Genomic DNA, 15,163 nt, shown 5'->3' with positions numbered 1-15,163 from the left:
GTAAAGCCCCATCTTATCTCAGCTCACTGGTCACCATAGCAACACCCACCCATAGCATGCGCTCCAGCAGGAATATTTCACTGGTTATCCCCAAAGCCAACTTACTTAGGCCACCTTTCCTTCCAGTTCTTTGTTGCCAATGACTGGAACTAATTACAAAAATCACTGAAGCTGGAGTCTTTTTTCTCCCTCTAACTTTAAGCATCAGCTGTCAGAGCAGCTTACCGATCACTGTACCTGTACACAGCCAATCTGTAAATAGCACACCTAACTACCTCATCCCCATATTGTTACTTATCCTCTTGCTCTTTTGCACCCCAGTATCTCTACTTGCACATCATCATCTGCACATCTATCACTCCAGTGTTAATGCTAAATTGTAATAATTTTGCTTCTATGGCCTATTTATTGCCTTACCTCCTTACTCTCCTACATTTGCACACACTGTACATAGATTTTTCTATTGTGTTAATGACTAAATTTGTTTGTGTAACTCTGTGTTGTTGTTTTTGCCGCACTGCCTTGCTTTATCTTGCCCAGGTCGCAGTTGTAAATGAGAACGTGTTCTCAACTGGCCTACCTGGTTAAATAAAGGTGAAAAAAAATAAAAATTAAATGTAAAAAAAATGCATGACAGGGGCCTACATTTGGACAAAGATATATTTTGAATATCTATGTGTCACCACCTATGAAGTCAATGTATAACCGTTACACAAATAGCAGCTATGCATAATGTTTTGTATTTTTCTGCATGATGAGGATAATTATTAAATGTAAGTCCTAATGTGATATTTACATGTATATTTAATTTAACTAGGCAAGTCATTTAAGAACACAGTCTTATTTACAATGACGGCCAACAGTGCGATAACTGCCTTGTTCAGGGGCAGAACGACAGATTTTTACCTTGTCAGCTCAGGGATTCGATCCACCAAACTTTCATACTGGTCCAACGCTCTGACCACTAGGCCCGCCCCAGCTATCAAAGCAGGGAATAAATTTATGCAAATTATGATTGGTTATCTCGAACTTGAGCAAAAACATTTACAAGTGTAAAACAAAACACATAAAACTATTTAGTGTCAGAAAAGTCCTAAGTATTTTCAGCAGATAAGAATTCCCTAAGAGAAGAATGGATTAGACATTGCTCATCACAGTAGAAAAGGTATCCGATATACGTAATTTCGTCACCTGACGTGTTGCGTAATCAACCAGCGCTTGTTCCCCTTGCACAATCTAGGCAAGGTCGTAGCTAGCTAGCATTGCAAGGAGCCTCTCTCGCTAAAAAGATGATGTCCCTTGCCGCTCGTTCGGGGGCATTTTCCCCATACTTGCAGGCTACAAACTATGCAGTTGCTGGACCCCTCAAAGCCCTTATTCCAGGGGTGGTTGTAAAAGGAGAGAAAGTGTTGGTAGACACGAAGAAACCTTTCCTTACCCGCGAGTCCCTGAACGGTCAGAGTCCAAAGACTGGGCCGGCAGTATCAGTTAGCATAAATGGTAAGTAGCTAAGCTAGCAGTATCTCAGGGCTGTTTGTAATCGGGTTGTTTGTTTTACTTGTTGAAGAGTCATTGACATACGATGTTAGGACGTGCTGTTCTATTTTTACTAAAGTCCAATTGATATGCTGTAGAATCTGAGGATAGTTTCATAGTTTAGCCTAGTGTTCATTAGCTCGCTAATGTTAGCTGTGTAGAGTGCATTGGCTAGAAGCGGCCTAGCCAACCGGCGAGTTAACTAGCTAACTAAGGTAGCTGACTGCGAGGTCAAGACCAAACGGTTTGAACCAACAACCACAAACAACATGTTGGGTAGAAGTACAATTAATTTCACATATCGATGGGGTATAATAATATTTTAACAATTATCTAGTTAGTTAGCTAAGTAAGTGGGATGCCCATGATGAACGAGGCTAAGAAATTTTAACTAGCAGGAGGAGCAACACTGCAGTATGGGGCACAAAGACAGTTCAGTTTGAAGATAGGCAGAAACTGCTTCTCCAATAGAAATCCCTGATCATGCTTATAGGCGATGCAATGTCGACGTTACCTAGCTAAACTCATGCGCAGAAATACGTCATTGAGTATAACACTTATCTCATTGACTTTGCAAACCCTTGCCTGGTCTGCTTGGTCTGTTTTGCAAGCGTTCCCGGAAGTCTCGCGATGTTGCGCCTTTGGGTTAAACAAACTATGTGACTGGAGTCTGGGGTCAACCTGACTAGCTAGCTGCTACCTTTACTGATGTGTAGTAACGTCATATTTTGATCATTCTAGTTACAATAACATTACATAACCCATACAGGTGGGTCTTAGTGATGATAGTCAGCAGATTCTGACCCTACCGTTACACTTGTCTACACTTAGCTACACTGGGGTCAGAATGCAATCATGGATATATTAAGACGCCATGGAGCTGGCGTGCAATATGGGTCGGAAAGCTTACCTCTATGCAGGGATGGGATATGCAACTGCACTCCAAACTTTACCTTAATCCACACTGATGGATCGAGAAGGTTGAAATACTGCTCGTTTTCCCAGAAAACTGCCCTTTTTGTCCTCATGCTAGCTAGCAGTAGCCACTGCAGCCAGTTTGCAATGGCAGTTAACCAATCATCTTATTTTGTTGTTCAAAGGGACGTGCAATTCCATAATGGCTACTGCTAGCTAGCATGAGGACGAAATGGCAGTTTTCCGGGAAAACAAACAGTATTTCAAACCTATTCCCCCTCAGGGGACTGAAAAGATTTGGCATGGGTCCTCAGATCCTCAAAAGATTTTACAGCTTCACCATCGAGAGCATCCTGACGGGTTGCATCACTGCCTGGTATGGCAACTGCTCGGCCTCCAACCGCAAGGCACTGCAGAGTGCGTACGGCCCAGTACATCACCAGGGCCAAGCTTCCTGCCATCCAGGACCTCTATACCAGGCAGTGTCAAAGGAAGGCCCTAAAACTCGTCAGACTCCAGCCACCCTAGTCATAGACTGTTCTCTCTGCTACCGCACAGCAGGCGGTACCAGAGCGCCAAGTCTAGGTCCAAGAGGCTTCTAAACAGCTTCTACCCCCAAGCCATAAGACTCCTGAACAGCTAATCAAATTGTTACCTAGACTATTTGCCCCCACGCTGCTACTCTCTGTTATCATCTATGCATAGCCACTTTAACAACCCTACCTGCATTTACATAATTATCTCAATTACCTCTACACCGGTGCCATTGTCTATCTCTTAATACTGTTTTGATTGTTTATCTAATGGACTTGTTTTATTTTTCAGCAAAAGCTACAGTCCGATTCGCTCACACTGACATCAAGGTGCCAGATTTCTCTGATTACCGTCGGCCTGAGTTGCTTGACCCCAAGAAATCTTCTCAGGAGAGCAGCGAGTCCAGGAAAACCTTCTCCTACCTTGTCACCGGGGCCACAGCCGTGGTTGGTGTCTACACAGCCAAGACCGTGGCCACACAGTTTATCTCTTCCATGAGTGCCTCAGCTGATGTCCTGGCCATGTCCAAGATCGAGGTCAAGCTGGGAGAGATCCCAGAGGGAAAGAATATGACCTTCAAGTGGAGGGGCAAGCCTCTGTTCATCCGCCACCGGTCTGAGAAAGAGATCGCCGCCGAGGAAGCTGTGGATATGGCCGAGCTACGTGACCCCCAGCACGACAAGGACCGCGTCGCCAACCCAAAATGGATCATTGTCATTGGCGTGTGCACCCACCTGGGCTGTGTACCCATCGCCAATGCTGGTGACTATGGCGGATACTACTGCCCCTGCCATGGCTCTCACTACGATGCCTCTGGCCGCATCAGGAAAGGCCCAGCCCCACTTAACCTTGAGGTGCCCTACTATGAGTTCCCAGATGAGGACACAGTAATTGTAGGTTAAGTTTTTAGACTGAGATCACAGATCAGTATGTTTCTGTCTGGCTCATTGTTCCATCCATTAGCAGGCACAACCTCTGTTTCAGGGTGGTATAAATTATTGTAAGTAATAAATGTACATTTTATCTGATTGAAAACCTCTCATGTTATTTATTTACCCAATCTCAGCTAAATCCTATATTGTACCAAAATACGACCTGGGTTGTAAATGAGTAGTCGGGTTTCTTTTGCCTTTCTTAACATGGAATAGCCTACTAATAATGATGTTTTAATAGTGCAGGTACAAGGGGATTGACCAAGATTTTGCTGCTCAATCAAAAACGTACACCTGCTAACAGACAGTTGCCAACAATTGTGTCCGAAGATGATTCTCAAGGGTTAATGTCATGAATGATGGCTTTATGTTCAGTTTCAGAGGTCCAAAATCTTGGATATTGTTGGGACGATTTAGAGTGCCAGGTTCAATTGTTTTAATGGCAATATTACATAAGGTTGTATATTTTCTTATCAATATCATTGTTTTGCTTTGGTGGTGGTCACACAGATTAACATTACAACATTCTATACCAGACAGAAATGGGGTCAGTGGGTGCTGACAAAGGCATTGAGTGTTTAAATCGACGCTAATGCAACAGAACCGTCAGATTACACTTCTCTATTCATGAGCTACCCATCTGCATACAGAGTTATGTACAAATGTATACTCATGTTAAGCTAATAAATGTTTCTCAGAAAATCATCCTTTTGTGTGCTATTTACAGCTTGCAGCTCATGCTGGGTTGCAAGTGCAGTACACAGCAGCAGCTTCTTCCTCTATAGTCAATGTCATTTGAACATTTCTGATGCACCTGCTAAAGCAAACCTCAGATTTGCGAGTACATTTCATTTAGCTGTCAGGCTGGGTTAATAACATGAACCCTCATTTGATTTTACCTGCACGTCAAAACTACAGTCTGGTTTAGTTCCTATAAATGAATAGTTGACATTGGCTGGTTATGGTTAAGTATAACCGCTCGAGGTGTGTCATAGTCTGGTATGAAGAGAAGCCTGCTCTCTGAGGTGGTCTCTTGACTGCGAGCTCTGGTGATTAGAAGGGAAATGGCTGCCAACCCGCCTGGCATTCCCACGCTTCATTGACTAATAACTAGCTAATAATAAAGTGTTTGTCTTTTTCTCTCCATGGCCACAGAGACAAGCTATGCATAACTGCCTGTGTGCGTATTTATTTTATCCCAATGGATTCCTTATAATACGTGTTCAGTAAATAGGATTGATGTGACCGGTTAATGTTTCGGGTTCAGCCCTGAAGAAATGTCCCACTTGGAATTCCACAAAGTCTCATAACTACACATGATATTGGTTGTAAATTGCTTTGTGCTGTATATTGTCCAATGAAACAGGTTTTGTGTGTGACATTGGCACAGAATTCCCCACTGGCATTCATGCAGCTGATTGGTTGGTAAAACTTATGTTAGGGAGAAGGCTATATCAAATTGTCAGAATTCCAAATGAGTAGTGTTGCTGGATGTTGTGCTCTCGAAAGCAGCCACATTGCTGGGAGAGCTTCTTGACAACCTTTTCACATAATATAAGTAGAGGCCTCTAACCAATGCCTTATTTTTTATTTTTTTAGCAGATTTCCCTGTATTTTGACAGACGCCTAACATGTCTTTTTAGGTCAAAATTGCATATTCTCCTGGGTGGAGCTACAAGGCTGAAAGGATCAGAGGAGAATAAATAATTGCTCCCAGCCAAGCCAACTTGTAGAATGCACTTTATTTACATATGATGTATATTAATTAGTACAATAATGGAACATCTATTTTTAGGCCTATTTCATAGAGAAAAGAAGCAACTGCTGTAGCTTTTCAGATAGCATTCCCTGTCAACTGGAGAACAAAAAATTCCTCTGCACAATAAGGTTTCAGATGACTTTTATTTATTCTAAAACTTAAACTTCACACTGTTGTTATGGGTGGCTTTCGCCACAGTACAACCCCCTCACTCTGCCTTGCTGCCTGGAGTGACCTCTGTTCCTGATAGTCTGACACGCCACCTGCCCGGCCAGACACAGGCTTGCTCACTGGTGCCATGTCAACTCTGCCTGCCAGATGCGCCTTTGCCCTTCAGGTGTGATTGATATAAGATTATATCACCACGGATGTCAGGACACCACGTCACTCTTGACATTTCAAAGCTGGATTCCCTGCTCCTGCTGTGGCACTCGTTACATCACAAAGCGTTGAATACAACAGTGAAATGCCTACTTACAAGCCCTTAACTAACAATGCAGTTTTACGAAAAATGTGTTAAGTAAAAATAGATAAGTAAAGCAAAGCAAAATACAATAAAAATAACAAATAAAAATAATAAAATAACAGTAGCGAGGCTATAAAGCATGTCTGTAAGCTCTCTAATGCACCTTTTTATATAATGGAACTCCTGCTTGTGTATGGACTGCTGATCTGAAAGGCTGTCATGCTACCTCATTCAGCTGACCACTTGCATTCTCAAAGCCATTCTAGGGAACACGTAAGATGCTGGCTAGGATGATTATATTCGGCCTGGCTCAGATCCTTGTAAAACAAAGGAGGTAATATACTGTTTGTATATTACTTTGCAAGTCCCTTTTTCGCAGACTACTTTGAATTCATCTCTTCAAAGCTGCACGGTGTAAGCATCTAATGTAGCATTTGTCTGAAAACTCTCTGATGCTGGAGCAGTCATCTTGAAAGAGTGAAGAGGGTATCTTGCTTTTCTTCACCGATGATGGAACCAGAAAAATGTAACAATTAGCTGCAAACTCTGATTTACGCTCCCTCAATCTGATGTGTCAAATTAACATATTCATCCTCTACTTGTCTCTAGGGTGATCAGATTATGATGAAAGATTTATTAGGATCTTGTGATTCATTTGAACTTGTTTTGCATTACTTTGCATAGTGATAAGGAGTTTGACCATAGAAAATAGCTGGTAATAAAATGTTTCAAACTTCATTAAATCTGTGTTTTAATGTTTCATTGTCGTGTCATCTCGGGCTTTGTCTCTCAGTGAACCAAAATGTTTGAATTGCATTTTGAGTGATTAACTTCATTCCTCAACTATTTTCACTGGGTCCTGGTGGCAGTTTGCAACATATTTCAGAGCTTGGGCAGCCTGCTACTCTGCTACTTTGCCTGTGTTCTACTTTTTGTTCCTCTTACTAGCGGAATATGCTCAGATGGTGCCACCGGTTCCTGTTGCTTGCCTACAAGCCTAGGGCAGTGAGGGGTACAGCCCTTTACCTGCAGCCAGGCAGCGATCAGACCTTCCACCCTGGCTCGACCACTTTGCTCTGCCTCTGCTGGAACCTTGGCACTTTCATCCTTGCTCTCATCTCAGTCACAGCTCTTTTCATGACCCAACAATGGTGGAATGACCTTTCCTCTACGCAGTCGTGACAGCTGAGTTGATGTCCATCTTCCCATCACAGACTGAACACTCATCTCTTCAGACAGTAAGCTACATTCAATGTCTCTGCTACTCCCGACTCGTGTCTCGAATTGTGGTCATGCACTCATCCGTATGTGATACACCACTACCGAAGTACAAAAAAATACAAGGGAAATGCCTGGTTTCTTTAACTTACCAATACACTGAATGCAATGAATATTATAAGTGTGTGCGCACGCGCGTATGGGCGCTTGCGTGTGATATATCTGTGGGGGGAAGTGTAGAGAATGTGCAATTGTTCACTCACTCTAGAAAAAAAGCCTCACCAATCTGAATGAATGAGTGTAAATTGAGACATCACATAGAAACTGTCAGATCATTAGAGGAAATTGATCTCCTCTTTTCAGCTAACTCTGCCATGTTGGTTGCAGCTGGAGTTTCATAAAGCGACTGTGCCGGCGCCCGGCGGTACACGGTGCCACAAATTGAGATGAAAATGATTCTCCGGTGAGAACGGAGCGCGTGGGGAGCTGTCGTGTCGGGACGGGATAATAAAGCCTAATATAAGTTTATTTTTCCTCCTCATGCACTAAACCCTTTTATGCTCTCACAAGCGGCTGCTGATCTGCGGGTGTAAATGGCCTCATTAATCCCGTCAGTCAACAACAACAGCAACAACTGAATCCTCCTCTCAGTGTGCAGAAGAGGGGAACTGCTCCGGGTCACACACAGGGGCACAGCGACGTTGAATGAGCAATCACTGTCCTCCATCATTTAGTTCTATCTCTTAGGGAAGAAGAAGTACTGCTCTTTGAGTGATGGGGACGTGACTCTCAGCAGGACTCTTAAATGTAGTTTATATCAGTGTAACTAACACTTCTTTGAACTCATCGCAGTTGGCATTTTCAATTAACTGCTTCTGCCATGGAGTATATAACTTACTTTTCTCTCCGGCCCATAAACAACGTATTCAGTTAATGTGTTTTAAGAACTTTGCACTAATCTTAAGATTGTAAACATTGGAACGGAATGGTGACACATTGAAGGTTTGCCAAAGGAGTTCAGAAGGACCACTGTCCATGGTTCTTGCTGCTTAGCTGTTCATGGTGCTGTCTGTGACTGTTGGTGTGGAGCTGTCCATGGGACTTGCCACAGGACCCACCATGTGCTCTTTGAATTCTGCAACATGTGCTCTTTGAATTCTGAATTATCCCTTGTTGTGGGTGTTAGCAAGATGGCGCCGACAGAGATGGACGCCTCGCTTTGCATTCTTAGGAAACTATGCAGTATTTAGTTTTTTATGTATTATTTCTTACATTGTTACCCCAGGAAATCTTAAGTATTATTACATACAGCCGGGAAGAACTATTGGATATAAGAGCAACGTCAACGTACCAACATTACGGCCAGGAATACGACTTTCCCGAAGCGGATCCTCTGTTCGGACCACCACCCAGGACAATGGATCTGATCCCAGTTGGCGACCCAACACAACGGCGCCACAGAAGGGGCAGACGGAGCGGTCTTCTGGTCAGGCTCCGTAGACGGGCACATCGCTCACCGCTCCCGAGTATACTTGTCACCAATATCTCTTGACAACAAGGTAGACGAAATTCGAGCAAGGGTTGCCTTCCAGAGAGACAGAGATTGTAACATTCTCTGTTTCACGGAAACATGGCTCACTCGGGATATGTTATCAGAGTCGGTACAGCCACCCGGTTTCTTCACGCATCCTGCCGACAGAAACAAACATCTCTCTGGTTAGAAGAAGGGCAGGGGTGTATGCCTTATGATTAACGACTTGTGATGTACTCATAACAGCATACAGGAACACATGTCCTTTTGTTTACCTGACCTATAATTCCTTACAATCGCATTTTCTACCAAGAAAATTCTTTTTGGTTATAGTCACAGCCGTGTATATCCCCCCCCCCCCAAGCAGATACCACGACGGCCCTGATATAACTTCACTGGACTCTATGTGAACTGGAAACCATATATCCTGGGGCTGCATTTATTGTAGCTGGGGATTTTAACAAAGCTAATCTGAAAACGGCTCCCTAAATTTTATCAGCATATCGAATGCGTGACTCGAGCTGGCAGGATTCTGGACCATTGCTACTCCAACTTCCATGACGCAAACAAAGCCCTCCCCGCCCTCCTTTTGGCAATTCTGACCACTGCTCTATTTTGTTGCTCCCAGCCTACAAACAGAAACTAAAACAGGAAACGCCCGTGCTCAGGTCTGTTCAACGCTGGTCCGACCAATCGGATTCCACGCTTCAAGATTGCTTCGATCACGTGGACTGGGATATTTTCCGGATAGCCTCAGACAACAACATTGATGTATACGCTGACTCGGTGAGCGAGTTTATTAGCAAGTGATTCAGTAATGTTGTACCCACGGGGACTATTAAAACCTTCCCTAACCAGAAACCATTGATTGATGGCAGCATTCGCGCAAAACTGAAAGCGCGAACCAATGCGCTTTTGAGAAAAATACAGTGCCACTGACATGGCCCGCTACCAAAACCTGTGGGCTCTCCTTCACCATGGCCAACGTGAGTAAAACGTTTAAACGTGTTAACCCTCGCAAGGCTGCTGGCCCAGACGGCATCCCTAGCCACTTACTCAGAGCATGTGTAGACCAGCTGGCTGGTGTGTTTACGAACATATTGAATCAATCCCTATCCCAGTCTGCTGTGCCCACATGCTTCAAGATGGCCACCATTGTTCCTGGCCCTAAGAAAGCTAAGGTAACTGAGCTAAACGACTATCGCCCTGTAGCACTCACTTCTGTCATCATGAAGTGCTTTGAGAGACTAGACAAGGATCATATCACCTCCACCCTGCCTGATACCCTAGACCCACTCCAATTTGCCTACCGCCCCAATAGGTCCACAGACAACGCAATCGCAATCACACTGCCCTAACCCATCTGGACAAGAGGAATACCTATGTAAGAATGCTGTTCATTGACTACAGCTCAGCATTTAACACCATAGTACCCTCCAAATGTGTCATTAAGCTCGAGACCCTGGGTCTCAACCCCGCCCTGTGCAACTGGGTCCTGGACTTTCTGACGGGCCGCCCCAGCTGGTGAGGGTAGGAAACATTATCTCCACCCCGCTGATTCTCAACACTGGGGCCCCACAAGGGTGCGTTCTCAACCCTCTCCTGTACTCCCTGTTCACCCATGACTGCGTGGCCATGCACGCCTCCAACTCAATCATCAAGTTTGAGCTGGTAGGCTTGATTACCAACAACAACGAGACGGCCTACAGGGAGGATGTGAGGGCCCTCGGAGTGGGGTGTCAAGAAAATAACCTCTCACTCAACATCAACAAAACAAAGGAGATGATCGTGGACTTCAGGAAACAGCAGAGGGAGCACCCCCCTATCCACATAGATGGGACAGTAGTGGAGAAGGTGGAAAGTTTTAAGTTCCTCGTCGTACACATCATCGACAAACTGAAATGGTCCACGCACACAGACATCGTGGTGAAAAAATGTGGCTTGTCACCGAAAACACTCACAAACTTTTACAGATGCACAATCGAGAGCATCCTGTCGGGCTGTATCACCACCTGGTACAGCAACTGCTCCGCCCTCAACCGCAGGGCTCTCCAGAGGGTAGTGCGGTCTGTACAACACATCACTGGGGGGCAAACTACCTGCCCTCCAGGTCACCTACATCCCCCGATGTCACAGGAAGGCCAAAAAGATCATCAAGGACAACAACCACCCAATCCACTGCCTGTTCACCCCGCTATCATCGAGAAGGCGAGGTCAGTACAGGTGCATCAAAGCTGGGACCGAGAGACTGAAAAACAGCTTCTATCTCAAGGCCATCAGACTGTAAAACAGCCATCACTGACATTGAGTGGCTGCTGCTAACATACAGACTCAAATCTCTGGCCACTTAAATATGAATAATTTGATGTAATAAATGTATCACTAGTAACTTTAAACAATGCCACTTTATATCATGTTTACATACCCTACATTACTCAAGCATTTCGCTACACTCGCATTAACATCTGCTTACCATGTGTATGTGACCAATAACATTTGATTTGATATAGAAGTGTTTTAATAAAGGCCAGTATTGCCAGTGAAATAGTGCTTTTTCCTTTTTTAAAGTGTAGTTATGCAAGCTAATTTCTTCCAAAAAGGCAGAAAAGAATTCCAGTCCCACCATAAGCCTATTTCACGCAGATAAAATTAGTTCTTCAGTCTCACAAATTACTCATCATACAAAATACATTTCAAAGCCTAACCCCCAACTCTAATTACCTGTCTCCATCTGCACCTTTGTTTAAGAAACTCAATATCTTCTCTATTTACAACATTAACATATGCCAACTATGCACATTCATCTACAAATACTCATACCGCCCCGACAGTTCACCAAAACCCTTCAATGGATTCTTCCAGGTTAATTCTGAAATCCATCTATATAACACAAGACACTGCGATAACCTTCACCCTCCCCACTGCCGCACCTCACTTAGTCAATCCTCTCTCAGATACAGAGGTATCAACAACTTCAAGTGAAGACTGGGGGTCAGCCTGATGAACCAAACTACTCCGTAATCTCCTCCGTACAGGCGATCTCTCATACACTCATGCACACATTTAAACAAAATAAATATTGTTTGTTTTTCTCGTGATTACTGCTCAATTCATTTATACATTCATAATCAGTATGTTTTGTTATCAGTTTTAACAAACCTGTTTTATTTTTCTACTTATGTATTGTATATTGCTTTTCTTGTGGTGTGGTTTTCATATAAGCTCTTGGGCTTTCAACCACACCTGCACACCGTTTGTTTTTATCTGTATTGTTGTTTATCACTTGTTTTCTTTGGTGCAAATCATTTAACTTGCTATATTTGTATTTCTAAGTTTCATGTGACATTGTATTATATCTAATATGCATCTCCAGGCAAAAGGCTATTACATTCCCATTCTTAACAATTCATTGAATTATTCAGAGGTGTTGAATTCACAAAAATAAAAAATAAAATGTTGAATATTTAGTTTTATATGAGACAATAGAAAATACAATTTTTTTTATGGAATTGTGATGTGTAAAATATTTTGCATCATTGAGCAAATTGAATGAAAGCACTTAATAATGGATGCTACTTGCGTATCACTGGGCATGTTTCGCAAGAGGCAGTTATTCCTCTCCAACACGCACAACAAATGTCTCTAATGAAGTAACAGATTACACCCCTATCACTGAAATGACAGTAAGCTATTCAACCCTCCTTCCTGCTAAGGAAGCTCAAACAACTATGGTTCCTTATACAGTGTCTTCAGAAAGTATTCACACCCCTTGACTTTATCTACATTTTGCTGTGTTACAGTCTGAATTTAAAACTGATTAAATTGAGATTTTTTTGGTCACTGGCCTACACAAAATAACCCATAATGTCAAAGTGGAATTATGTTTTTCGAAATGTTTACAAATGAATAAAAACTGAAAAGCTGAAATGTCTTGGGTCAGTAGCTGTTCAAACCCTTTGTTATGGCATGCCTAAATAAGTTCAGGAGCATACTAAATTCTATGGACTCACTCTGTGTGCAATAATAGTGTTTAACATGATGTTTGAATGATTGCCTCATCTCTGTACACCACACATACAATGAATTATCTGTAAGGTCCCTCAGTCGAGCAGTGAATTTCAAACACAGACTCAACCACAAAGACCAGGGTTTTCCAATTGGTAAAGGGAACAAATTGGTAGATGGGTGATTTTTCTTTAAAGCAGACACTGAATATCCCTTTGAGCATGGTGAAGTTATTAATTACACTTTGGATGGTGTTTCAATACACCCAGCCACTACAAAGATGCAGGTGTCCTTCTTTATTCAGTTGTCGGAGAGGATGGAAACTGCTCTAGGATTTCACCATGAGGCCAATGGTGACTTTTACGGAGTTATAGAATTTAATGGCTGTGATAGATAACCGAGGATAGATCAACAACATTCTAGTTACTCCACAATACTAACCTAATTGACATAGTGAAAAGAAGGAAGCCTGTACAGAATAAAATATCCAAAAACATGCACCCTGTTTGCAACAAGGAAATAAAGTAATACTGCAAAAACAAATTGTCAAAGCAATTAACTTTTTGTCCTGAATACAGTGTTGTTTTTAGGGCAAATCCAATACAACACGTTACTGAGTACCATATGTTATGGTATGCTTGTAATCATTAAGGACTGGAGAGTTTTTAAAAAATAAACGTAATGGAGCTAACCACAGGCAAAATCCTAGAGGAAAACCTGGTTCAGTCTGCTTTCCACCAGACACTGGGAGATTAATTCACCTTTCAGCAGGACAATAACCTAACACACAAGGCCAACTCTATCTACACTAGAGTTGCTTACCAAGAAGACAGTGAATGTTCCTGATTTGCCGAGTTACAGTTTGATCTGAAAATAGTTGTCTAGCAATGATCAACAGACAATTTGACAGAGTTTGAATGATTTTGAAAAGAACATAGAGCAAATGTTGCACAATACAGCTGTGGAAAGCTCTTAGAGACCTACTCAGAAAGACTCACAGCTGTAATCACTGCCAAAGGTGATTCTAACATGTATTGACTCAGGGGGTTGAGTAATTTATAATCAAGATACTGTTTATTAGTGTTTTATTTTTCCATGAATTTTTTCATTAGTGTTTTGTGTAGATCGTTGACAAAAAATACAATTAAATCCATTTGAATCCCACTTTGTAACACAACAAAATGTGGAAAAAGTCAAGGGATATGAATACTTTCGGAAGGCACTGTAAATGGAAAATTTGCCCAAACTAACATGACCGGAAACAAACTGTAATGAAAACTCATCTAGCCATAGATCTGTCATCTGAGGAAGTTTTTTGTAAGACTTTTGTAAGTTTTTTGTAAGCCTTTTGTAAGACTATTAGCATTTTTGTGACAGACAATTGCATGGTTGTAAAGCAGACAGGCTTGAGGGCAGAGATGTTCGTGGTTCAGAGATAGTGTTTCCTTCTCCATGTGGCCTTGTAGAAGCGGATCACTAGGCTCGGGCCAACACTTTTCTGCTTCGATGCCAGTGACATGCTAAAACCTTCATGTCACTGGTCTCCCCCTTTGAGGAGGTGATCAATCACCCCAGCGAGGCGACAGGTGGGTGGATGAGACATACATGTACCTCTGCCCGCTGTCTGGGAGTCACAGCAGCTGTGCTCTCATCTCGGAGGGAGCGGGGCACAGGACTGTCATATGGAGGATGAGGTGGGGAAGAGCCAGACAGATGCACAGGCTAGGGGTTAGCACATCTGCTATGGCAGCGGTGGCGTGGTCAAATATATTTCTCTGTATGGATGCTGGCAGAGGCAATCTGGTTTTTATGATTCCCAGATTCATCATGGGCAGCCTCTTCTGTTCAGTGGCTGCCTGGCAGTGCTGGTCAGGTGGTGTGTTTACAGATCTCAGGTACAGACTTGAGCAGCATATCATGGAAGACAAGCTGCAGCATGGCCCATCTGTCATGAGAATATCTTACCTGAATAGACATGTTTACTTTTGCTTAAATTTTATGTCAGTAATTTATGATGTTTTGTCTGAATTAACATATTTTAGAATTTGAGTAAAGTAGGCTTGGAGGAATCGTTTTGGGGGACAGGCACATCATTATATGTTTTATTACTTACTGTCAGCTAGAACATATGGTATATTATGCATTATAGAAATGTGTCTTTAAGATTCCCAGATGGTACACACTGCATCCTTAGTAGGTAAAAATGCATCATATGTTTATTATTCTGTGTTTTGTGTGTGACTAAATAGAGGAAAATGTCATTCCAA

General features: G+C 42.7%; 1 protein-coding gene across 1 annotated transcript; it reads left to right on the top strand.

Moving 5' to 3' along the window:
- The first annotated feature begins 1,214 nt into the window (after window positions 1-1,214).
- On the top strand, window positions 1,215-4,622 carry LOC115167438 (cytochrome b-c1 complex subunit Rieske, mitochondrial). Its single transcript, XM_029721851.1, has 2 exons — window positions 1,215-1,500; window positions 3,277-4,622. Exons 1-2 carry the CDS (start codon window positions 1,290-1,292, stop codon window positions 3,885-3,887), a joined length of 822 nt encoding a protein of 273 aa, XP_029577711.1. The 5' UTR covers window positions 1,215-1,289; the 3' UTR covers window positions 3,888-4,622.
- Window positions 4,623-15,163: the final 10,541 nt, after the last annotated feature.

Source organism: Salmo trutta, chromosome 29 (genome assembly GCF_901001165.1).
Source record: "Salmo trutta chromosome 29, fSalTru1.1, whole genome shotgun sequence".
NCBI classification, from domain to species: Eukaryota; Metazoa; Chordata; class Actinopteri; order Salmoniformes; family Salmonidae; genus Salmo; species Salmo trutta.
This window is presented reverse-complemented; position numbering and strand designations above follow the sequence as displayed.

What these genes read in the sequence shown, in the direction of transcription:
- LOC115167438 (XM_029721851.1), top strand. Translation starts at nt 1,290, where the DNA reads ATGATGTCCCTTGCCGCTCGTTCGGGGGCATTTTCCCCATACTTGCAG. An exon ending in AGTATCAGTTAGCATAAATG is followed by an intron (nt 1,501 to 3,276) that starts GTAAGTAGCTAA and finishes TTTATTTTTCAG; the next exon opens with CAAAAGCTACAGTCCGATTC.